Consider the following 26,499-nt stretch of genomic DNA (forward strand, 5'->3'; position numbering starts at 1 on the left):
CTTTCCACGAGGTGATTAAACTCAGTTTTGCAGCTGGTTTACCTGTAGATTGTCATTATTTACTTTTATGCAGACGCCATCAAACTGAATGTTGTCACTTGGCTGTTTTAGTCAGTGCATTGGCCTGAGACAGGATGGACTGACAGTGGAATTTGATTACAGCTGCAGGGAGGGGTGGGGGTGTAAACCAGGCAGATTTGGGGGACTGAAGCACCTCATTCTGAAGGAATTAGCTATCAACAGTGAGGACACCTGATTCCCAGGGAAATGGTTTGCTTTGCAGAGAGCTGGCTGTGTCCAGGTGATCCTTGCTTCGGATGATTAGGAATGGGACTGAGATTGTAAAGTCATGTGCAGGCAGCAGGGAAGAGGTTGCAGGAGAGCACGTGCAACTCCTCCTTTGAAAACTACTACAGGAGTCATGTTTAGGTCAGTGAATTTTGATTTTTTAAACTCAAAATTAATTGAATTAATGTGTCTGGAGGGCAGCTGAATGTAGTTTGAGTGACACCTTGCACAACCCAGGCATGGGGGACAGTGTTCAGGCAGCATGCCTGTGGAGCCTGGAGTGTGGCTTAGATATGCTGGAGATAAGCTCTAAAATACCTCTGTGTGTGTCTCAGGAAGGTTGTTAGCACTGATCTACCTGGAGAGAGAGATTTCCCTCCAGCAGGCTCCTGCTCTGTTGTCCCTAGCACAACAGCCACTATCCACTGGGATAAGAAGCCACTAGCTTCCCACTCTCACCCTCTTGCTGTGCTGAGGTGGTGCTTCTTTAAACATCAGCCCCCGATGTTTGAAAACACATCCATTAGCTTGTTAAATTATTAACAAGGCTTTTAGTACTTTTGAAAGGGGGAGACAGATGGAGCTTAGGAGAAAGTGTCCCTCATGGCCCCTCTGCAGTGGGTTTGCATTGTGCACGCTTCATGCCACAAAAAGTAATTTATTCTTCACTTTTATTTTGCTCTGGGCTTCTGCTGAGCAGAGATTGGAAACTGTACAAGTTCTTTTTTTCTGTGGATTGATTTGGTGGATTCCAGTGCCTGTGCATTTTACGACCCCAAGTATTTGACATAAACAGAGCGAATCTTAAAATTACCCTAAACTTGGTGCATATCTCTATGTACTACCCCAGAAACTTATAAGAAAGGTAATAAATCATTCTCTCCTCACAAAAAAACCCCAGCCAACACAAACAGAACCTTCCTAGTTTCAAGCAGTTCAACTCCTGTAAATGTGAAAAGTTCTTGCTGCAAACTGTTTTAAAGTGATGAAAAGGAAAAGACTCGTAGGAAATGTTGGTGGAGAATATCACCTCGTCTCTGGAGTGTTTGTTTGATAAGTGCTAAAGGGTCTGCCAATGACATTTAATATTATTGCAGCAAATGAAGTAAGCAAGTAAATCTGTGTGCTCTTTGTGCTTTGTTTACACTTGAAAATGGATGAGATTGTTTTTAATGTTAAAATTTACTTGTAGGAGATGAGTATTAGCTTATTTTAGGAGTTTCATTGCGCTGCAAACCAATTTAAAAGATCCAATTAATCACTCTATGGAGTCAAAAGATCTTGGACATCTCTCTTGGCTTCTTTTGCCCTGTTGGTCTTTTTGGAAGTGAAAAAAACCCAGATATGATGCGTTATTCATGGAATAAAACTGTATTTAGTTCTTTGCCTTCTACCTCCAAGTCACTTGAGACTAAAGGCAATAGGTTTTAACTGTTCATACTTAGAGCATGGATGATATGAGATTGTTTGTAAACTAATGGCAGGCCCATCACACTGTTTCACTATTTGGTTTTTGTTCCTAGGGCTATTTAACACCACTTACATCCAGACTTTAGATATACAGTGTTTTCTCTATATGAAATGTTTGTATGTGCATGCTTGTGTTACATAGAAAATGAAACCTCCAGTAGCTAGTAGAGAGAAACAAAGGGCTTCTTTAAAAAAATATTGGAATGTAAAACCAGTGCCTTGAAACTGCATTCTGTACTCAGAGTTTGTGTGCTTGTTCTGGAAGTACAGCCCTGTTAATGCAGAATAAAGAGGGTTTTTTCCCCCTGTAATTGTCAGGGGGGAAAATTAGCTGATAAGCGCTTGTTTTTGGACAAAGATTAGCCCCCTGCTTTGGAGGGCACAGCTGAAGCGCAACACAATCTCAAGGATGGCAATCCCATGTTGGGAATAAAATATTGGCTGATTCCTTTCTGATGATATCTGAAACTCTCCCTATTCATTGATCAAACACTTGCAATGAAAAAATCAATTACCAAACTTAGGTATAAATGTGTTCCACCTCATCCTCTCAGCTATTCCATAATTAAATAGGATCAATGTTCCCTTTTAGGTCCTTTCCTCCTGCTGGTTGTTTGGCCCTGGCCCATAGCTGGAAAGCCTAGGAGCCAGAGATGGGTCTCATGTGGGAATTCTGCTCTTCTGAGAGGAAACTGATGCTTACTGTATTAGGAGCTTTTTGCCTTGCGTTTACACCTCGCAATAAGATTTGCAAGAAGGGAGGAATTAATGCAAGGGCTGTAGCTGGGCCTTGTGCATAACAGAGGCGTGTCGGGCACTCCGTGGTGTTCTTGCAGGAATGTGGAAGTGCATTTACTGCTCGGCTCTTCTCCCGCACGCCTGTCTCCCACAGAAATGAATTTTGCTCCTCCGCGGTTTTCCATTGTGCTCACAGTTTTGCCGCGCGGCCCCTCCAAGCGCAGGCTCCCGGACCGGGATCTGGCTGGCAGCCCCTTGGATTCCTGGCTGTGCAAATGGGAGGCCACGGCTCAGGAATGCAGACCTGACACATTTTCATGTGCTAATCGCCAGCAGCTCCGTGCCAGGCTGGCCACAGCACCACCTCTTTCAGTCTGGAGTGTCTCATCCCTTTCCCACCCTGAGCAGCCTCCCATTATGGATTACAGGCTTGTCCCGCCAGAGCCCCATTTCCTGATAATGAATCCCGTAATGCAGCTGTTTGTGTGGCTAAGAGGAAGCTGGGAGGGAGAGTTTTGTGTTGACAAAGCACTAATTTTAATAATGACAAATGGTTTCTCTAGAATTCAGCACTATTCATATTCATGACCCTTCTGCTGCTGAAGCAAAATCATTTATGTGCCTGAAAAATCGCCCTTTTTTTTTGTTTTGTTTTGTTTTGTTTTGTTTTTACTTTTACTCCCTTTCCACTCTGCACATCTGTTTACACTTTAATGTTCTTGACAGGATAATCAAATATTTTCCAAAGGTAATATCTCTAAAGAAAGCAACAAAGTCAGTGTTTGGACAGAAGCATTTTTGTCTTTGATTGAAGGGGAAACAAAACCATTGAATGGCATTTTATTTCCCATGCCCATATTCGTTACCATGTCTGCTCTCCACCTCGAGTGCTCCCAGGATGGGAGTGGAAGCTGCTGTCCATCACTGGTGGGAAGTGGCCTTGGGACAGCTGTAGAAATGCTGTAGAGCCTCTATGTTGTTTTAAAATTCCCTACTGGAAGAGCAAAATTGTTTCTCATTTACCCGGGAACACTTTCTACTTTTCCATTGTTTAGTTGGCAGGATTAAATGAATTCCTTAGTATTGACAGAACAATCCTGTGCCTTGTTCTTTTCCTTCTGAGAATACAGTTGCTAGGTTTGATATTTTATTTTTTTTCTATTATCTCTCCAAGTTTTGCTTATAAAATAAAGGCTAAGTCATGAATACATGCCAACACAGCCACTGTTTCCCAGGTCATACACATTTTTGACACCACAGATGTGTGGGGTCCCAGATGAAGAAAATTGGTTGGGAAGTTCTAATCCATTAGTTAAGTATATTAGTTATATATCCATTAATTTTCAAATAATATTATTTTTCAAATATATCTATTATTTTTCAAAGCTTGCAATTAGAAAAAATGGATTTTGTTATTTTTTCCTCTTAGCACATGCGTTCAGAGCCTGTGAAAAAGTAACTGCTGCTTTTGATGAATTTGTGCAATTGGCGTGTAGCTGCGTGAGGGTGGAAAATCTGAATGGATGTTTTATGTCTGGTCATTTGTCACACTTGTGTAAGTGATCAGCAGCACAGCTAATTGTGGCCAAAGCTGAATAAATTCTGCCCAAATGCGCTGCTGCCACTCACATCTGTGGGCCCCAGGAAGCCTTTGCAGAAGTCTACAGCAATTCAATCCTCTTGTTATTTCCATTTTCTAGTGAAATTCATGATATAGGTATTTTTTTTCTTGCCATCTGTGTTTTCTCATTAAAAAGACTTCCTTAGACTATAAACTCTCTCTAAAAAAAATATAAATCTATTCAGCTCAGCCTCAAGAATAAACCCAAGTTCAAGTCCAGGAAATTAAGCAGGTTGAAATGGGTTTGGGTCCTATTGGCTTAAGTCAAGCTTAATATGAAGCAGAGCTATGGAGGGCAAGGGACATCCAGGCAAAAAGAAGTCCAAAGGATGATTAGTTTGGATAAATGCCCATAAATGACAGTTTCTCTGCCATTTCTCTTTAGAGATGTGGTAAATTAAGATCTGCTTCTAACTGAGTTTGGAATGATCAGATGAATGATGTCTTTTATCCCTAACACGACACCCTATAGTCTTCAGGCAGAGGAAGGAAACACAATCCTGGCATTTCCTATGGAAATGACTGCCCAGGACCCTGCACAGCACATGAAGTTGCAGAACAAGAGTACATCATTCTGTTTATTCTGAGCACCCCTACAAACACTAAGTAAGAGTTTTCTTCAGGATATTTTCTTTTCAACTGCAAAGAAATGCCTGGCAAGTTGATACAGCTTGGAGATGAAGGAAATTTATCATTTGTTTTTATAATGGTTCTAGTGTCATGTTGCTATTTTAGCAGTTTTCTGACTGCCCTGGGTTATAGAGTGTTCATAAATGATGATTAATTAATCCAGTTTGGTGGCCTACTCTGAGCAAACAAACCTCAGAGTTAATTTAATTCCCCGCTCTTGGTTTCAGAGAAAAAACGCAGCATTTTCAGTTCACTAGAGGATATAATATTCTCAAATCATCCACTTTCCAATTAATTTTGAATGGCGAACACAGCGAGGAAATTTTGTTCTTGTCCATTTACTTCTATTAAGGATTCATTTTCAATAATCAGAGAATTCTGAGTCAGCTCACTTTCACCTTAAAGGCTCGCTCCTGACACTTTAATAAACTATTGCATGGTGTGTGCATGAAGGTAACAGATTCTTTCCCTCTTTCCCCAATAACCCCCTTGTTGACACGCAGTCATTTATTGCTATTTCTGCCACCACCCAACTTGCTGGGAAGTAATTCTGGTAAAATATCAGAATATGTGGAGTGGAGCATCAGCTTTCATAAAGCTGGAAAATGTCATGAAAGAAGGAAAGGAGATGTGCTATCCTTGAAACGTTTTCTTCATGCTCTGGGTTTTAAGCTAATTAGTTTCTAAATATGCTACTGAAGGCTTGAGTTTCCATGGGATAATATTTCCCTGTAGTAGCTCTGTGCAGCTGGGGTAGCCATGCGGGATGAGGGGGAAAAATAATGATTTACCAAGGGGGGAAAAGATTGAAAAACATGAGAAAGGTCGGGCTGATTTGGTGTGTTTATCACCATTAAGATAAATTCTGATGTAACTTGTTAACAAAACTCCCTTTTAATTTGGTAGAATGAACCTTTCCCTAGTGTCGGATTGGAGAGGGACGTGTCTCTCCCTATGGGCTGTACCCTGATAATTGCAGCTCCACAAATATTGACATTTATGTAGTGGGGAGGTTGCCTGCCTGCTTTTTCCTGTTCCCAAAATGTGCTGAGATGCTCAGTTCACAGGGCCCTCAGCAGAACTGCTCTGTGAATTACTTTTGGATTGCAGCACATTTCCTACAATGCCCAAGGTTATTTTTTATTCCTTCTACAGCTATGCTCAGAGAAACAAAGCAAATAAAAAGAAAAATATTATCAACACTCACGATGTTTCATAATAACATTCCCAAGTCTCTAGTGGAAGGTATAAATTAACCCCTCTCTGCATTTGCTTTTAATATTCCAAAGCAATAACGTGTGATTCTCCTCTGTCTCCGTGATGAGCGAGAGCAGGAAACAAGAACAAAATCTTCCAAGTGTGGCACATGCGGGACGTGGAGAATGTTGATCTAACAGGCTGGAAACGAGCAATAACCCTTTAGTCACGGTGAGAGTTTAAAAATGGAAATGCCTTTAAGTGGCCTTCAGAATTAAAAGCGTCCCATGCCACTTCCGAGGGAGCTAGAATAATAATGTACATTATTATGGGCTGCCTGTAGCTTCTGCTGAGGGGAGTTCAAAGTTACCTTTCAATCACAGGTCTGATTTTGCTCTTGACAACCAAATTCCTGCAAAAGAAGCTAATCTTCCTGAAATTCATCTGCCACGTTTCACCTCTGGTTAAAGCTTCTTACGGGTGTTTGATTGAAGTGGGAAGAGAAGCCTGAAGAAGCGTTTAACTTCTCCCTTTTTCTGCTGCTTTTCCATTTTTAACCTGATCTGTCAGTTGCAAGTACGTGATACTCTGTTGGTTTTGTGGGCAAGTGTTGTGCAGGGTATGCCTGACTCTAGATCCTATGCGGTGAGGCAGGTGTAAATCTAGACTAGGGAGGGTTATATATATAAAAATATAGAGAAAAATGACTTGTGCCCATTTTTATGGTGGAACTTTAGAAAGGAGACAGTGGAGACAGAACAAAAATGCCCTGCGAGAGGAAGAGTCAGCCCAGGTAAATTGCTGTGTAACAAGGATGCAAAGAAAGGAAGAATAGGAAGGGTGCTGCAGGAAAGGGGGTGGCAGTATCCTGGGTTATCCAAACACTTTTCAAGGTGACCAGGTAATGGGAAAAAATGCACCGCATTGGCAAATAAATCCAATTCACTGACAACTCAACCGAGCCAGTGGGTGTTGCTGGGTCTCCTCAGAGCCCCACACACCGATTTCTGCTGCAGTGTTCCACTGAGGTGCCTTTTGTGCTGTCACTTGCTGGCTTAATAAAAAGCTCTCTGGTTTAAAGAGGTGGGTTTTTTAGGAGAAATGACTCTCTCGCTGTTGTTTGTAGAGGCAATAATATTTAGGGCTGTATTTATTAGCTTATCTTGGCTGTTAAACGTTTATGGCTGTTGTTTATGGCCTGTGGAGCAGGGGAGGAAAGGAGAGGAGCTATCAAACAGATAGTGGGAGACCTTGTGGATGCTGAAGAGGTGATAAATAGAACGGTTTGTAAAAGCATTAAACATGTCACAGCTTTTCCCGGGAGACTGAATGAAGGGCAGCGGTCAGAGAACCCACTTTGTTTGGAGCCTGACATTCAGATGTGGAAAATCCCCCTGAAACCCTTCAATTCCAATGGAGTTCTCTAACTTTTCCTGTGAGAAACTTGCTTTTTTTTTTGCTGCTGAAAGCATTTCAGTTTTGGGGACTGTATGTTACAAATGGGGTCTTTGAAATTCTGAATTTTCATGGGTTACATTTGGAAGCAAAGCAGGGGATTTGCTCCGCTCATCCCATTTGTTCATTCCACCTCCTGCTCCGTGTTTGGTCATGACAGCAGATGCTGGGAGCTTTGGAAGATACCTTGGCACACCACAGCTTCCACACCAAACTCCCTTTCCAAAAAAAAAAAAAAAAACAAAGGCACCTCAAAGCAGGCTGGTTTTAATGCTGGTTAACTTGTCTTTCTCTATGGAGTGTGGCAAAACCAGAAGTGCCTGGAAAGTTGATGGGAAGATGTTTAAATGGAAAGGAACGTGGCACAGCAGTGCTGAAGGAAACAATGAGGAAGGGAGATTTTAAGAATGTATTCTGTGAGAAGAAAAAGATATTCTAAAGCATAATTGAGCTAAGCAAATAATGATAGGTAGAATTTTAAAAAGGCTGAAAATGACTGAAATGTTGAACTCCTTGAAATGCCATAAATTTTTTTTCTATTTGCATAACCCAGTGAAGCAAATGTTAAAAAAATATCTTTGAAGGCATCTCAAAACATTGCAAAAAGTTGTAAAGAATTGGAAAGGTTTAGGGAGAGAAAAAATTATGTGATGCTGTTCAAAATGGTTTTAAACAGAAACTAAATTTTAGGAGTTTCAAGTTGACTTTGTTTCAGCTGCCGGAGCTGCGGAATGCTGCACACCTGCAGAAAACCTAAATATTTTTTCACAAGGCTGATCAGAACCAGAGAATTTTCTAACATATTTACATAGCTGGGTAGTGTTATATTCCTGTTAAGGACATGGTGTTCTTCTTGTCTGATGCTCTTTGGCATTAAATTCCTGGCTTTGGAGATACACCATGAGTAGCAATGCACTATTTGGAGTAATAATGTGTTTTCTTGGCTTAAGATCTTACTATACTTAATAGAGACATTTATGCTGTCACAAGAATCTCAGTCTTGGGAAAAGTTTTCTTTTGCTATCAAAATTATTGGGCACAAAACCAGTTTTGTAAAGTTTTTTTTACATTTTGGTTGATTGGAGTTTTAGATGTCATTTTTTCCTCTTCCCCTCTTTCTAGTGAGTGTGGTGGTTTTGCTGCTCTCTTTTCACTGCTGCTGTGCAGTGCTACGGCTTTTGGGAGGTCTGTCCTAATTAAGATTTAGTGACTCACTGGGTTTTGATGTTTGTCAAACCACATAGTAAATAACATCAAAGATGATTATAACTTAACCCTTATTGCTTTGGCCTGGCAAGGGAGATAAGAAACTTTCAACTGAAATTTTTCTTGCTTGTATGAAATAGTAAAACAAAAGTTCAAGAAGATAATGTTGCATTTTCTGCCCCAAACTATATTTGTATTTATTTGCACATACATCTGAAGCTCCTTGTTATTGCTCTAAGCCTCCAAATGAAGGAAACCCTTCAGAGGGGAGCTGGATTGATACCTTTTGAAAGAGTTTCACTGTTTGGGTTTATTTCAAGCCCAGTCTGTTTGCTGAGCCTTTCCCACTAACTTTAATGAGCTTTACTTTGAAGTGTTTATGCACAGAGTAAGTACCCCAAACTGCAGACTTGAGCAGCCTGCTGCCTTAGCTGGATTCTGCAAAGGTCTGCCTGGGATTCTTATAACCCTCATTAAAACTCGAAGGAAGTTGGTTTGATTTCTGTCTGTCTTGGTGGAATTTATCCCTCCTCTGCCTACTACTAAATCATCTCTGCCAGACATGACTCATCTTTAGGATTCATAAATTAGAAAGTGAAAATACCTCTCTGAGCCACAGAGTATGCAGCAGAAGCCATTTAAAAAAAAATTCCATCAGAAGATCCCCTTGACAATCTCTCTGCAAACTTTATTCCAGTGCAGTGTCCCTTGGGCACTTTCTGATTTAACCGTCTGTGTGGTATTGCTTCATGGAAGCGCAAACATTTCTGGTATTTGAGCTTAATACTTATTTGTAATACATTTACTGAAATTGCTAACCACAACCCGAGGAAGGGACAGAGTTTCTGTAAACCTCTAGAAAAACTGTTTAATCAAAAGTTGATTATTGAAGGTTTTTCAAATACCACCACGAGTATCTGTGTCACTCTCATGTTATTGGGACATAGATTGGCTGAGGAATTTGGGCTGTTCTCAGCGTTGTTTGTGGGGTAAGAACATGCTCTGCTGCAGGCTGCTGCACTGCCCAAGTCTGAGGAAATCTTCACATGAGTGAGAAATGCACAGGCATTGATCAAAGGATGATAAAGCTCAGGGTCAATTCCAAGTTACACTTAAGGAAACTATGGGAAGAAAAGCCAGCCTGAGAGAACTGCAAGTAATGGGGAGACAGGATAAAGAAGAGGGATATATTATATTCTCAAATGAGGTGTCGTGTACAGTATAGAAAAATTCCTGATAGAAATGTCCCATTTCTTTAAGCCCACTGAATCTGACTCAGACACCATGTTACTTACCCAGCCAAAATTTTCACTCACAAGCATCTAATTGTATAATACCAAAAATCTATATTTAGCTGTCTAAATAAAAGTGACCTGGATTTGAGAGTCAGCTCCACCTGAAGTTTCTTTAGCTCTGCAGAGGAGCCAATGAGTACTGCAGTTTAAACTCACTGAAAACAAGGCCACCTGGCAAGACAAGAGACATTTATCTTGTGCCTAGTGCAGCTTGTTTGGGTGGAATGGGAAGGAGGGAGGACAATGGCAAGAAAAAATAATTGATATATGGGGGGTTTTGGCTCTTTCCCTTCCTCCTTGCACCTCTAGGCTGCTGTTGTAAATGGCACCAGGCAGGTTTTTAGCAGCTCAAAACCTATTTTTAGGAGCCAGTGGTGGAGGAATGATATCAGGCCTGAGCCCTGGGGCTTCCATTGAGCTGTATCAGGAGAGCCTGAGGAGCTAAGCTTGTGGAAAAGGGGAAAAAAAGAACAAGACCCGCTTTTTGTACCCTCACAGGTTGGTTTCAGCCTCAGATAAGTCTCTCAGGGGGACCTGGCTTCAGGCTGGGAAACACTAAGGAGCTGGAATTAATGCTTTTCCCAGGAAATTGTTGCACGTACAGTTGTAGGTGGAAATTGGCAGAAGACATTTTTCTCCTTTCTTCTTAAACTGCTTATTACCTCTGAGCAAGTGGTCCTGGTTTTTATTTCCCAAACTGATCTCCTTCCCTTCCTCCCTCCCTCCTGTTAGTGAGCACGTCCGAAAAAGAGCAAAAGAAGGTACCTACGGGATTCAGGAGAATGGTGAGGAAGAGTTCACCTCCTCGGATACTTTTGTCCAGCTCCTGAGGACCGCCAGGATATTCCTTGTAAAAAATAGTGTGAGTGAAAAGGCCACAGGTCTGTCGAGGGAGCACCTGGGAACAAAAGAACAGCAGCTTGCAGGTATTGCAGAGACATAATCGACCTGGGCAAGGACTTTTGTTTCCCTTAATTCAGTATTTTTTTTTTTTTTTCACTCAGATAAAACAACAACCAAAACCGACATTTAGCAGAGCTTTTGGATACGTGTGTAAAAACAATGCTGATTTTGAGTCTGTTCCAGCAGTAATTGGACTCTGTGCAGGAATTTGGTTTTGAGACACTCCCTCTGCCTTGTTTAGCGGATCACAATTTTGACTTGGTATGCACAGGCAATAATCAGATCAGCTTTTGGGACTTTCAACCACCCTTGGAATACTTGTCACTTCACTTAAGCACAGCCAATCTTTGTGTCTCCCCTCTCTAGAGGGTGCAGCTGGCTGGTAGGACAGGCCAAAGAACTTGGTAAGTTCTCCTGTCCTCTGTGCACTTTTAGGCGCATGGGAGGAGCCTTCTCTCTCCTCACATTCGTGCATGGGCTGGAAGAGCCAGGCAGGTGTCCCAGTCCTGGCTCTGGGAATTTCAGGAGCAGAGCTGAAACTTCAGCCTCAGAGAAGTGCTGGAGGAGATTACTTACACCCGTTCACCTTCCCAGGTGAAGGATTTCTAATCCTGCCATGCATAAAGATGAAGCAGAGCTTGGAACACAGGTCTTAGGCAGTTTAATGATTTCACAGAGTGCAGCCATGACTCGGTTGGCAGCTGATGGGACCACGAGCACATTTAATTTCTCAGGAATACTCTTGCAGTTGCCTGAGTTTGTGTGACTTGGTTTTTTCCCCCTCCTTTAAACTGCTTAACAAATGCACTCTTTTGGCATCCTTACAACTCTTTGATCCCAGGGAATTTGAACGATGCTGGGAAACTTGAGGCATTCAGTAAGACCAGCCCCCTTTGGGGTCCCTGCAGTACTATTGCTATGAACATGGAAATGCAGTGTACCATGATGCCATTGTGGATGAAGCCCCGTCTGTACCGTGCAGGCTTCAGGTGTGGGTACTCTTCTGTGCTGGTCACCCGGATGTGCCACACCTTCTTCCAGGCCTCGTAGAGCTGCATGTGCACCGGGTACACCCCGGAGTGGTGCGGGGCCACCGCGTAGCCCATGCCAGTCGGGATGCCGTGCTCCTGCAGTGCACCAGAGGGATGGGGAGAGTCAGGAACATACAAAAAAAACCCGCCATGTAATTATTCAAAGCTTTTTTCCTGCACACAGTGGCACTGGAGAAGTTGCTGGCCTTAGACTTGTACTAATTGCAGCTGAAAATGGGGGGAGGAGGAGGGAACTACAGTTTGGCAACTACAGCGAGAAATAATCCTCCTGGATGATGTTACATTGCTGTTGCATGGAATAGATTTGCCTCCTGTTCTGTTACATATTGCATCTATTTTAATATGCATCCTACCTGTCTGGTTCTTTTTAAAGGTAATCCAGTGAACCAATGTTGCTTATTTACTAAGCTAGTAAACAGGAAAAAAAATAAGTTGCAGTGGCATACATGGGATTTTGTTTCCCAGTTCTGGAATAGGAGCAAGATTCCTTCCTAATTTAATAAATAAATATTCCTCATATCTTCTGAACCTCTTTATTTTTTTTCCATGGTATTAAGGTAGTAGTAAAAAATAGCTTGGACTACTTTTTCATTTTATAAATACTTATATTTAGCTCCATTTCTATATGGAAATATGTGCATCTTCATGAATATAATCTATAGGCTATCTTGAAAATCTCTTCTGAAGGCACAAATTCATCTTGCTCCCAGTACTACAGGACACATTGGCTCTTTTCTATTCCTTTAAAACTGATGTGCAGAGGGAAAAGGCTAAAGTATGAGATTATTTTATGGGTTTTTTTGCCCTTCCTTTTGCCCACATTATCCATTGATTCCTTTAATTCCAGGAACAACAGGTTCTGCTGGGCATCCTCAAGTACTTAAACAAGAAGGGATTTTGATTCATTGGCAAAAATTAAGTTAAATCTGTAGGGAACACTCATTCCTACATCACATAATGCAACCACTTAAAATTATCCATTCCTTACAGTACAGATCTCAGGTTACTGACTGTTCTTGTAGAAGAGAAACCCAAACTCTCTTGTAATTTATTGAGAACAAAACGTAATTTCAGCTTATTAATGCTGTTACCTACTTGAGAGGCATGAGTCAGTTTAAGGGTGGAAGGAGGGATAGCTCTATAATGAGAGATGGTAAATTACCCTGTTCTGTGGGGGGTTTTTTTGTGGGGTTTGTTTGTTTGTTTGTTTGTTGGTTTGTTGTTGTTTTTTTTTGCCATGGACATGGTAAAAGGAAAAAGCTGTATCAAAAGATTTCTTTAAATCTGGCCATTTACTGCCATGCCTGAGAGGTCTGTGATGCTCAGTCTGTCCAACTGTTAACCTGAATATCCTGTCACAGCTGGAATGCACAAACCTCCACCAAATGTGAGGTAGGGAGTCCACAGAAACAGAGATGTAAGGTGAATGTGCCCTGAGGCTGGTGATGAACACAGCTCTGGATGGCCTGTCCCAAAGAAGGGATCTGGATGAATATGCGTAAGATCCTGTTTATCTCCCTACTATTTGATGCTGGAATTGCCATAGCAACAGAATACTGGAATGGTGATCTGCCATTCACAAATAAAATAAGGCAGCTTTTCGTGAGTTCTCAACGGAGAAGCAAATTGGCCTCTGAGTAAAACCTGCACACTACACAGTTCATCACACAAATACATCAGGCACTCAGATATCCAATATGGATTTAAGAAGAAACAACTAACAAATAATTGTGTTTTCTTTGGGCAATTCTATTTGCAGTTTACCTGGGAAGATTAAATACTGTGTGTCCCCTTGCAGTAATTTTCTGTTGCTCTTTTCTTCTTTTCCCTCTCATTTTGTAATTAGACTTACTTTGGGAGTGAAAACTCATATGCTAAAGGAGAAGTATACTGGTGTGTCAAGATATGAGAAATACCTGTACTGAGCATATTTTCTTATCTATTCCAAGGAACAATTTCCTGATTTTTCATTCAAAATGTACATTGGTCTTTTTCTTCATTTCAAAACTTGTGCTTTTTTGTTTAGTTTGGAAAATAGCTATGATTGGTCATTGTCAGAGAAAATAAGAACGCAAACATTTAATTTTAAAAAATTTTATGTAGATCTTTTCACACAGTCAAAGTGCAGGGATGAAGGCTTTTATTAGATGAAAAAGCTAAATACAACCTCAGCTAAGTTTGCCAAACCTTTTGGCTTTGTCTGATAGTAGGTGATGCAGCAAATGAGTACTTCAGGAGAAATTAAGGTGAGGCAGAATGAATCTCATCCTGCTGCACAGGATGATGTTATCCCTATATTTACAGCCCATTTTTAGAGGCAATCTCCAGTGGGCATCTCTCCTTCCCCACATTAACAACAGGTATTAATAATGGGACAAATTAGACTCTTTTCATCACATGTAGATACTTTGCCTTGGCTATGTGGTCACTGGGCCTCATATTGTTGGCATTTAATTGGTGTATTAAAAGCTCATGGTGTATCTGTGGTTTGGGCAGCTCACGAGTTCCAGGCAGAGGAAGTGCTGATGTGCATCTGCAGCTTGTTGTAAGCAGCAGGTGGAAGCCAAGGAGTGCTGCCAGACAGGTTCTCAATTGATTTATTTAGTTTTACATCTTTCTTTCTTCTTCCTATCAGCTCACAGCTGCCTTGTACAGTCAGTGACAGTTTTTGCCCTGTCTCCGCTGTGCTTTGGGCTCTGTACTCAAATGAGCACAGAAGATAATCACTGAGCAAACAAATCAAGGGATGAAATAAAGAGCTACAGGCTTTGGATTAGATACATTCTACTTGTTTTTGTCAGATAAGGCTGTACAAAAGGGGGAGGAGGAATATCTTGCTATTGATGGCAGGGAAAACTTGGTTTGCTTTATTTTTGGAATATATGCTATCAGAGACTTCTGCTTGAGCAATTTTTTGCCTCTCTGTGTATCCATTGCATTGCCTATAAACAAGGAGAATAATACTTGAGGAAGTATCCGTTTGTAAAATTTAATCTGAGGTTTTGTTGATTAGTGTCTTTAAAGGGTTTTGGGATTGTCTGATAAAGAAAAAAACCCAAACCACAAAACACAATCAACTCAAACCCAACTGATAATCAAAATAATTGTAGTTTCCCATTTCTTTAGGCAGGCTCTGGAACACACCATCCATATTTACATAAACAGGATAGCATTGGGATAGCAAAGCTCTGCGACTTACTTTACCACAGTTAAAATCTCTGTCCCTTGATCCTCTGAGGCTGAGGATCTCAATGTTAATGAGAGATTTGGCAGTGAGGACTTTGGGAATGGGGCTATGGATGGGGCAGCTGTGGGGCCTGTTACTCAGGTACACATGGATAAGGATTTTGCCAGGCCTAACATCCCCTGCTGCCTGCCAGATCCAGAGTGGTGGGACAATGACATTTATGCAAGATGGGAGTTTCTTCCTCTCACCATGTAGGCATGAAACAGTGGAAATGATAAATATCTGTGATTGATAGAACAATTTGGAGGGCTCTGGTCGAAGGCACTCCCCTGGTTCACAAGCAATGCACGTGGAGGGGAATCCTTTGAAGGCTGTTGATTTTTACTAAGCCCCACATGTACAGAGGTGTCTATATCTGCACTGAAATCAAGGCTATTAGATACCTAATTAGCAATTAGTTCTGTGTGTACAGAACTGTTTAGATACCTGATTTCAGTCTGTGTGTTGTGACAGAGCTGTTTGAGGCAGCTGCAATTGTAAGCTCCTATTTTACAGAGCATTGTTAGGAGGTGGGGATAAAGCTATAGGAAACAGAGCCAAGGCTTTTATCTACCTGCCAGAGGAGCCAACAGGTCTTAATACACAGAACTTCAGTGTGTTATTTGGGATCTTAAGCGACCTTGACTATTGTTCTTGGATATAATGATGTGCTCTCCCTTCCTGAAGACCCTGTTACCTTCTTAGCCATGTTTAAAACAAGTGAACAAAGAAATCGCGTATTAGGTAAAGAATTAATGTGATCACATTTCCAAATAATTACTGCAGCTTTCCTTGCAGAAGCTGACACAAGGTATCACCTCCATCTGCAGCCAAAACAGGAGGTGGGGAGATGTGGTCAATAAATGAGAAATGCAAGAGAAAATGGCACCAGCATCAAGCTGTGTTCTCCTGAGTATAGTATTAAATAAAGATAGTGGACAACAAACAAAACATGTGTAACAACAAGCAAATCTTCTATGCATTGTTCCAGATGTCTAATTTAAATCTGGATCCACATTGTGAAATCAAAGAATAATGGAAAGAGGTTTGCTTTAACTTGGAGGGCTTGGAGTAGTGCAGCTGCAGAACAGGGAGGTTTTTTCTCAAGTAAGACATGATGCTGAGGATGAGAAAGCCAGGGAGGAATCAAACCCACTCTGAAGTCATGGCTGGGACCTCTCTGATAGCTATCAGGAAGGCTGTCATATCGGGAAGATAAATTTCTCCCACAAGAGAGAATTTCAGAGGAAGGCTTTTGAAAAGGAATGTTCTCCTAAGTAAATTGTACAGCTCATATAGATTCAAGGTCAAAGGGTTGATACAACCCCTGTCCAAATGTTAGCAGGAAATAAAAGTGTAATAACAGCAGCTTTTCACTGACATCAGCTCCTTATTTATAGGCACCCTAAGGAGTCTCTACCCTTCAGGACATGGGCTTTATCTTTCTGGAGTTGAAGTTACAAACAGATTCCATTACCAGCTCTGTTTTCAGGCTATGCTATAGATTTTACTCCCAAAGGTGGCTTGACCTGGATGACTTCGTGTTTCCTGAAAATACTAGGAGAATTTCCCTGTAGGTTTAAAGATGAAGGGACTGTGTATTTTTGAGATATGGATTGTTTAAAAAATTACTCTTGCATTTAAAATCTCAGCTCTGTATGGGTCTCTGGGCCAGGCTACACAAAAGGCATGAACAGGCTGTGCCAGGAATGAGGCTGACAGAGAAGCAGAACTGTAGAAAGGAAAAGAAGTCATCCTGCCAAGCAGGAGATGGGAAGTGGGGAAGTCTGGCATAACGAGTAAACAGTTAAGCCATTTTTAATTAATTTTCTTTAAAGGTTGTTAGGAAAATATTTTCATAAACAAGAGAATAAATTGCTTCCAACTGCTTGTTCAGGCATCTGCCTCCGCCTTTCTCCTGATGTGCCTTGGCTCGTGTCAGGGATGGGAGGAAGGGGCCTGGCCTTTTGGAGCTGGGAAGGGCTGGGATTGCTGTTCCCAAAGCAGCTGAGAAAGCCCCACTGTGTCCCTCTGCTTCTGTGAGTGGCTCTGGTTGCTTGGCATTTCTGTGCCTCACCAGAGACCACACAGTGCCTTTTCCAAAGCCAGCAGCTATAGATTTCAGCTTCTCTTTGTCGTGCTCAATAAGGCAGCAGAATTACCCTGAAAGGGCTGTAAATAGCACAAGTACTGTGAGCTCTGTGGGCAAGGTGGGGAGGATGGCTCTTGGAAGTCAAGAGCATGAGGAAAAGGAGAGCACCATTATCTATCAATATTAGCAAGAGGTTAGTTATATCAAGAGCATATTTCAAGCAGGTAATTTTAAAAAGGCACAGTGAAATCCAGTAGCTTCACTTGTTGGCTCTGTCAGCATCAAGATTTCTCCCAAACCATATACAAGGTTTAAGGCTCACTGCAAATTCCTCCCTGCCTTAGTGAGGATATTTGCAGCAGACTTTAGGAAGGTGGTAACCTGTGTACAAACTGCTTCTTAAAGCTTAGAATGCCAGCTGGTATTTGCTCTGTTTTCACTGATTCTGATCCCTATGGTCTTGCCAGGATGCTTGGGGAAGGACTGCTCCCTCTCCAGAAAGCCTGGAAAGGCTAAGACCAAATTCCTTTTGAGTCACAAAAAGGCTGGGTTCAGGTGAGTTTCTAACCTCACTGCCTCTGTTTGCATACCTGAGAAAGTATATAGGTATTGTATTGACAAGCATAAAACCAGTGTGGAAAGCGTGGCCAGGGTAGTGAAGGCATCCTAGTAAATCTCTTGGGAACTTCTACTCACAATTGCAAACTCTTTGTTGAGGATCATCTGCTCCACCAGCGAGGACTCATTGTGGAAGAGGTGTGGCTGCATGTGACTCCACATGTGGGGAAACCACCAGAACTCATCCACAGATCTCAGCAGCAGGTCATCGCCCTCATCCTCCTCCTCAGTCCCTGCAGAGGGAAGAAAGGGAGAAAAAAAATACTAGAAAAGTGAAAAAGGCCCATAATTGTTTTTTAAACACAGAAGAGGCTGCCAAAAACCCTACTGTCCTTGGCCTGGGTGTCTCAATGTGTTACTGTTATGTTTATAAACTATGGGAATGTTACATATAAACAGTAAGAATTTTTTTTAACATATGGGATCTGAAAAACCACCCCCCACCCCCCACGTTTTCTCTCTTTGCTTTAATTTAATGTCACACTATCTTTTCATGCCCATAACCTGGCAGCTTGGATTTAACGTGACAAAACAGTGTCAGGAATACTAATGCTGGTTGCCAGGTCTTTTGAAAGCTGGACAAATGAAGACATTCAATCTGTGTTAAGAAAAGGTTCAGTATATATCAGTTATTTTCCATGTTGTCCTCATAATAATGTCCCTGTTAAATACAAAATACTTTCCGTAACGGCAATGTATGGATAAAAATGAAGTCTTATCAATACCACCCCTCCATCCTCCTTGTAACTATGACTTTATTAGCCTTGGTTAATTGAAATCTGATAATTTCTGGTAAAGTGTGAAAAAGTTTCAAAATATAATTAGGTGGAAAGCATGAAGCTCTAATGGCAAAAGGCTTCCAAATGTTTCTTAGGGTTCAGTTTTGGTCAGATTTAATCTTAAAGTAAACCAAATCAAACCTCCTGTGTTAGTGAAGGGTATCTGCTTCAGGCAGAAGCGAGGATTTGTGGCTGGAACAAAGGAAACCTTCCATTTGGGAAAGGACCCAGTGCTGTTCCTACCATCTGTGGACACACATCTGCCCTGCTTTTCCAGCCTGGAAAGGCAAAGTGACATCCCAGTAGCTTCACCCTCAAACTACCCGACAACATTTGTTTTTTAGAAGCTTTCCTCCGTGTTCTCTGCCATTTGAATGCTTTTATTTTGCTTCAGTCTAAGAAGTAATTGCCAAAATCAGTCTCCAGATGCAAACATAGAAATCCCATCTTCTTACAGGCCTTTTAATGTTTTGCAAAACTCACTGGAAGCAAATGCTTCACGGATGTCACTGTTTACTTGGCAGGAACATCCAGAGATGCCTGTTCAGTGCCTGCACTTCAGCTCTTGGCTTTTATTTTCCATTTCTGCAGTGGTTTTTGAAGAATGCCACTACACAAGGAGAGCAGTACTTTGAAACTTTCTCCCAGAGTCACTGAGTCCCCTTGCTCCCCTCTTTGTAGCACTCTGCAAGTTCTAAGGAAGCTGCTCCCACTGATGGGAGTGCTACTGGAAAAAGAAAACAACCCTGTTTACTAGGGAATTCCTTACTGAAAAGAAAGGCCTGACGGCTGCTCCCTCTGTGCCCTGCATTTTTGGAATGACTGCTGGCTTGGTTTTGGGCTATGTGCTTCACCTGCAGTCACTCAGGCCACGGGCAAGGGAAGAATCTTAACACAGGTTTCAAAATAGGACAGAGGAGGGAGAAAATGGAGTTTGTGAGGGAATTGAGGATCTCTGTGATAAGCCAAAGTTAGTGATGAAGAGGAAAAAAGTGAGTGTTTGAAAAACATGAAGAACTACAACCAGAGTAGATTTAGGTCAAAGTATAATTTAGTGCCTTATTAATATTTGAAGTAGAGTGTGGGTCTTGAAATAAATCCTACCTTTTCCTACAAATTTCTTTGTAAATTTAGATATACAACTAATCAAACTTTGCACTTCTTTTAATGTAACAAAAATCAAACAAGATGAAGCATAATGCTTTCCATTTTAAAGAAGCATAACCCCATCCTGTAATGCCATCCTGTAATGCCAGAGGTTGGAAGTTTAACCTTAGGTAGTGGCATTGCTTATGAGGTTATTTTTCTTGCAAATCTTAGAAAAGAACGTTGTTTGGTTTTATGAATTCTTAGGTAGTGTTATTTCAAAGAACACTCATGCAAAGTTTTAATGGAGCATTTGGTGGTTGCTCATATTGTTTAAATATTTTTTGCCCAACCCCTTATTCAGAGTATTGGAGGCTAAACAAGGGATTTTGGGGTTTTAATTTCTTTTACAACCAACATTCTTTCTGTAGCTTTCTTCATTTAAATCTGAAAAATGCGTAAAACCTATAAACAGGGTGAGCATGTGTCTGCTTTGAGATGCAGGGTGCACTTTACACAGGTAGTAATTCAAAGGTTTTTTTGTGCATAATAATTCCATTTTTAAAACTATAACCATAACTTAGAGTCTCTTTGGAGTTCAAAACTGAAGCTAAACTGGAAGCTGCTACCAATATTCTTGTACATCTTATATACAAATTCTGAGGCTGTCTTAATTTCAACTGCTGCAGCATGAACAAGTGAAAAGTTGCAGAACTAACAGGATCTGCTCGTTCTTTTTGTTCATGGTGTTAATACAGTGCAGAGTCTACCAGGTGATGTGTCCTGATGTACTGCAATATCTGATGGGTCAGCAGCATCTTTCCATGAAAACGTGTAACTGTTTAATTTGCCAACACATCCCCACACTCATCTCCCTGCTGTAGTTTTAAAATGATCCAGGTTTTGGAAAGGAAAGCACAATCCCATACTAAGGAAGTCAGTAAGGCATAGCAGGTGCAGTGCACTAATAAAACACATTGAATATCTGATAGTAAAAGCCTCTGTGGGTCAGCAAGCCACGTGTACAGTAATTAAAGAGCACCTTTCCGTGCTTTATTTATAATGAGTCAAAAAAGTGCATGTTGTGTGGAGAGTATGCCAAAACCTTTCCACTAAGCTGAGGTGCCAAAGGGCCATCCCCACCCTATAAATGAAATGCTCTGTTAAAAACCCGGCTGCATCCAGGCCCTTCATGGAGCCAAGGGCATGCTTCACCTCGGGAAGTAGTTCTGTGCTGTTTTGGGGAGCCTCGAGAGCCTTAGGAGGATGGACACACGTGCATATCCTCCTCTTTTCTCTCTCTACAGCAGTAGCAACTCTGAAATTGGTCAGCCTTGTATCAGAAACCCTGTGACAATGTGGAGGGTGTTGGGATGAAGGAAGGAAGGAAAAATAGTGGCAGGTCAGGGAGTGGGTTTTTCACAAAGGCTGCATGTTTTCTGCCAGCCACTGCCCACTATGTCATAATATTAATAAGAAAACCATCTCCTTCTCCATCTCCTCTACCCCATGGATCACCTTACCTCACAGAGGACACGAATGACTGATACCAGCTCTGCTCTGGAGATGGCCACAACCAAGCAGCTTCCTGCTTTAGAGCAGCTCAGAGCCTCGAGCTGCTTTTGTTTGTTTTGCTGTATTACACGCATGTCCAATTAATCTCCAGAAGGAATAACAACACAGGCAGGTCAGGATGAAGTGAGGAGAACACTGTAGTTCTGTTTCCAGAGCTGCTCTCTGACCACAGGTCTGCCACTACCTTGTTATATGACTCCAGGCAGGTAATTCCATCTCTCTCTGCCTCTTAATTTTTCCCCAGGCTCTCCAGCCTGTATCTTTAGTCCATGAGGTTTCCTGGGCAGCAGTTGCTCAGCATTAAGTGCTTGCACAAGGGGAAAACGGCCTGGACTTAGTGACAGTGATACAAATAGATCCTTTTGGTTGCCTTCTCTCTACTCATTCCTCAGAGGCTTCCTCATCTCCCTTCTGCCAGGGTGACCTGCCTTACTCCACAGCTGCCTCAGGGTCTAGGAAAGCAGGGACTGCATCATTCCTAGGTTTTAAACTCACCCTCCCATCCTCTTGCTGCCTCCTCCTCTGCTCCGTAAGTTTCCCTGGTATCACTCAGTGAGTGTGGCTGAATAGGCTGACAGCTGAGGATTTTGGAGCTGGTCTGCAGGGGTGGGAAGGGTATGGGGTTTGGAAAGAAGGACAAGAGGTTCTCCCTTGCAGGGAGTCTCTTCTTGCTTCAGCAGTACTAGGGACCAGCACAGCTGAGAGGCAGCAGAGGGAAGCCTGAATGAAGGTGCATTCAGCAACGGGGAAGGCAAAAGAGGAGGAAAAGAAATAAAATTTTTAAAAAGGGGGTGTTGTGCTGTGGAGAAATGGAGCAAAAATGAGAAAGGTGTCAGGAGTAGGAGGAGCAGATGTGGAAGTGCCTCATCTTCCACAGAAGCACAGTGCAAGTGTGCAGCTTGTTACTGCAGAGTGTGGAAAGGGCAGGGTTTCGATAAAAATTCCTTTTCATTATGCTTTCCTTTTATCATCCCTCCTGATTTGCAGATCCCTGAGACAGATTACCTTCACAGGCATAACAAAATCTTATGCATCCCATTGAAATGCTTCTGCCTCCTCAGAGGTTCTGAGACATGATTTTCCCAATCTTTTATATTTCATCATACCGAAAAACCCTACTCTGTCTTCCATGCTGTCCTGTCTCCTGTGGAATTAGAGAGATCTCTGCAGCTACTTTGCCTCCTTTATAAACCTGAGATTTACCACCACACGTCTTTCAGGAAAACACCAAGGGTATCCTTGTTGTACCTGAGCAGCTCACCCACAGTGTGTCTTTACCCTTTGTACCCTGAATTAGACACTGAAATGGTGGAACACTTATTTCCCGCTGCTCCACTGAGTCACTGGGTTGTTTAGAAAGGGAATGTTTAAAGCTAGGTTTAAAATTCTGTCACCTATTTAACTGCAGCTACCTGAGAGCACAAAGTTCCTTCTTACCTGTGTGGTAAAATTTTCCTGAAAATCCAAGGTTGAAGGTAAAATTTGCAACCTGAGTGCGCAGTAAATTTTGAGTCTCTAGTAAAGCCTGAAATAAATAAGAAATTAAGATGCATTTAGAAAAGTTAATGTTATTTCGGGCTCATCCATTTTTATAAGACTGTTACAGAGAGCTTAATTTGTTCCATCAGAGTTTGATGGTCTAGAAGAGGTAGTGATGGTGCCTAAGTACCCAAGGGAGGTGATGGTTCTGTGGCTTGGCCCAGGATATATCTGTCAGGGCAGTGATCTATGGTAGGACTCAGATCCAGCCATTCAGAGGCAGCAATATACTGATTACTAAGTCACCCATGCTCTGGGTAATTAGTGAAGCTTGATAACGTGTGCTTAAAACCCAAAATAAAATTAGGAATACTACTCGCCACCCAGGCATGAAGACATTGGGATTTACTTACCTGCTGGAACATTTTGGGCTGTGTCTGAATAGCAAATTCAGGCTTAAATGTCAATGAGCAAAGCTTCAGTTCTGACCCATGGTAGAAGCAGTGTCCATAAATGAATATGTCATAAATGAATTTTTAATTTAATTTTTATTTTTATTCTCTCTTCCAAGCTAAGATAAGGCCACTGTAAATGAAATGGAATGAAAGGGTGTTGCTTATAGCAGAAACAGGTAGTCTTGGCCACTTGTCCAATTTTTGTTTTTGGACATATTTCCAGCTACTAGGGAAAGAGAGAATGGTTAAGCCTGTGTGAGCTATCTATGTTTACTTATTGGTTGTTATAGCTCTGCAGTGCTTCTAGAGCTGGTCCTTGTGCACAGACCTGCTTTGGATCCCCAGCCCATGGAATTTGGGTGAGGTGCATGTGAGATGGGGAGTGCATTTATCTCCCTATCTCCCTCCGGCCTTGCCAATGCTGAATGGGTTATAAACTCTGTTTTCATCAATTTTCCGTGTCTCCATTATGTGGCTCTAGAGAACTCTTCCTATCATCTATTAATAACACTTCTATTGATTGGGCCTTCATGTTCCTGCAGAGTTCAAAGATAAAATGATTGCAGTGGTTTGCACACATACACCCAGTCCAGCTAATGTTGTCCTTCATTTGTAAAATTACAATTTGTATGGTCATAATTTCACTTAATGTTGCAGGAAGATAGTTTTTTGGTCTAATTTAAGCAACAACCACCACCCCTGCCTGGGACCATAAACCAGAAGTATCTCCAGTGCAGGATAAATGATGAAACCAGGGTTTCAGCAGCTGAGGTGTGTGAGTGTAATACAGGAGACTTTCAGGCAGTGTGCAACTGCCTTGTTTTTTTAAATAGAAAAATACATTGGGTAGCAAGGAAGATGTAAAACAGAGATAGTGTTTATCAGCTGCAACAGTCACCAAGCAAATTCCTTTCCTTACTAAAGGAAATAATCTTATGACAGTAAATCTTGTGCTTTAGCATTAAATATTAAGGTAGCTGTGTGGTTTCCAGCCTATCTTGCCAGCCATTTAGTAAGTTGATTATTTCAATCCTGTGACAATTTCACATGGGGGACTATATTTACATAATATATAACAAGTAAATGTTCACTAAAATGCAAAACCTCACAGATGAACACCACTGTTAGCTGAGACACTGAGGAAAATCCCCAGCTGGTAAAAACTGGCACTAAATTGACACCATTAAAGTCAGAAGCATAGAATCTGAGTCATTATATTTTAGAACGTAATTTTCCAAACTATCTAGAGCATTTTAGATATGTTGAGAAAGACTGATGGGCTGAGCAAAATCAATTTAATTTTCCTTTGAGGGAAGAACATCTTGAGAAATTATCATCGCTTAACATATAGCACAAGAAGGGGCACAAAACAAACATCATTTCATCACCTGGGCTCCTCTCTCCTGCTCCCCTCACATCTCAATTAAGATGACAGAGCTGCAGGATAGGCAGGAGCCTTCCAGCCCAGAGAGGTCTCATTAAAAACAGAGTGAGGATTAAGATGTAAATCCTGGAACCTGCAGTGTGTCAAGCATTTTCCTCTGTCTAAAGGGCAAATCTGTCGCTCAAACTGGATTTGGCTTGGTCCTAAAGACTTTTTTTTGCCATTTCAATCTCCATATATGCATATTAATTTATATAATATGCAGCTAAATTTTGTTGTCATGACCTCCCCTCTTTTTAACACTAAGAAGATCTTGTCAGCTAGGCCAGTCCAAACTTACTTTGTCACAGCTTGTCTGTTTGGGGGAAGGGCAGTAATGTCTTCCACACCCTTAACATGAAAAAACTCTTTAGGTGATTAGGGTCTGCCTTCCCTGTCTTTCACGAAAGGGTGGAGAGACTGCACATCCCTGGCACTCAGTGCCAGAAACCTTCCTGAGATTTGCCCAGGCTCCATGTGAGGCATGAGAAGGTATTTATTTTATTCTGAAGGTTCTGCAGGATGGAGAAGGGCTATTGAATTTTAACAGCTGGAAAACTGTTCTCTTTCCAAGGCTGGGTGCCACACAGCTACTCCCACTCTGCCTGGTCCTGCCTCCTGTCCCCTGTTCCATAGGAATCCTCCCTTCCTCAGGGGAGGCTCAGTGGTCCCTATCCCATCCCTGTTCCCACTGCACGCCTGTGGAAATACAACCAGAATTCCCTGTTGAACCCACAGGTTTTTATTTTTGGACAGTTAAATAGATCATACTTAATAATTATCACTTTCCAAGGAAAGAACGATGGAGGACACTGCACGTGGACGAACAGGCACGTTACTGTGCCAGACTAAGCAAAAACTGGGGTTTTTTTAAGGTATTCTAAGCTGTTCTTTCAAATACAAACCCTTAATTGCCTGGAATCCCTCAAAACTCACGGATTTAACTTTATTAACTGATTATTTGCATTGCCAGTGAGGCTTCTCTGTGACACCCACAAGATACAGTTTCTTCGTTATATTGCGTTCAGCAGCCTTTCACATTAATCCATGTAATTACCTTTTGTAGATTTGAAGCTGCCGTGTCTCTATTCTTCATAATTGGTGCATCTATTAGGAAGAAGTGGTATTTTCCTTCTATGTCCTTGTTAATTATAACTCTATCCTTCATTTACATAATAAACTTTTTGGGGCGATTTCTGCAGGAACATTTCATGCCTAATAGGAAGCAATTTGCTTTCCTTCATTAAGTACATTAAAACTTCATGCCCCAGACATCATTGACTGTAAACATTTGATTCTGCTCAAATTTAATACACCAAGGCATTTTGCTCTGCCATATTAGGTTTATTTATGTGCTGTGTTCTGGATTGTTAGCTGCTAATGAGACTTTGGCTCTTATTGCTCTAAGGCCTGAACAGTAACCTCATTTTAATGAGTTCATTATTTGCTGCCTTCTGAGTGGAAGACAACAAATTTTCCTTTTAATTAAAGGTCAAAACACCTCTGGCTAAGGGAAGTGTAGAGGTTATCAAATCCTTAGAGAAGGCAAATGAATGACTTGTCCTGATTTTGATGCCAAGCATGGGCTGGCCAGGCTGAGGTAGAAGGTGTCTCTCTGGGGAACAAAACTCCAAATCTAAGCTAAGCGACAACAACGCTAAAACACGGTACTGGATTTCTGAAGACATTGTTAAGGCAAAACAGAACCTGAAAGTCAGCCAAAGTAATTAAAGAGGCTTTCCTCCTCACCCAAAGGTCTGTGTGGATCAATAGAGCTGCTAAAGCATGAGCCCTTCCCTGTATGTGCATCGGTGCTGGGGGTGAGAAGGACAGATGCCAGCTGGATCGAGCCGACACAACGGAATCTTGTATTTCTTATTGAGGAAAGTGAGGCAAATATTGGGGGTCAGT

General features: G+C 41.6%; 1 protein-coding gene and 1 long non-coding RNA gene across 2 annotated transcripts in view; one reads left to right on the forward strand and one right to left on the reverse strand.

Moving 5' to 3' along the window:
- Window positions 1-26,499, reverse strand: part of LOC138109320 (bifunctional heparan sulfate N-deacetylase/N-sulfotransferase 4) — a 55,920-nt gene that overhangs the window by 11,814 nt on the left and 17,607 nt on the right. Inside the window, exons 2-5 of the mRNA XM_069012532.1 lie at window positions 22,669-22,756; window positions 17,870-18,024; window positions 11,745-11,930; window positions 10,670-10,798 (exon numbers count right to left, since the gene is read on the reverse strand). Of these exons, the coding sequence (XP_068868633.1) occupies window positions 10,670-10,798; window positions 11,745-11,930; window positions 17,870-18,024; window positions 22,669-22,756 (558 nt within the window). The remainder of the gene's footprint in view (window positions 1-10,669; window positions 10,799-11,744; window positions 11,931-17,869; window positions 18,025-22,668; window positions 22,757-26,499) is intronic.
- Window positions 352-11,826, forward strand: LOC138109321 (uncharacterized). The gene is made up of 3 exons (XR_011150399.1): window positions 352-429; window positions 10,633-10,826; window positions 10,905-11,826. It is a non-coding gene; the product is annotated as an uncharacterized lncRNA (long non-coding RNA).

Source organism: Aphelocoma coerulescens, chromosome 4 (genome assembly GCF_041296385.1).
Source record: "Aphelocoma coerulescens isolate FSJ_1873_10779 chromosome 4, UR_Acoe_1.0, whole genome shotgun sequence".
In the NCBI taxonomy this organism is placed as follows: Eukaryota; Metazoa; Chordata; class Aves; order Passeriformes; family Corvidae; genus Aphelocoma; species Aphelocoma coerulescens.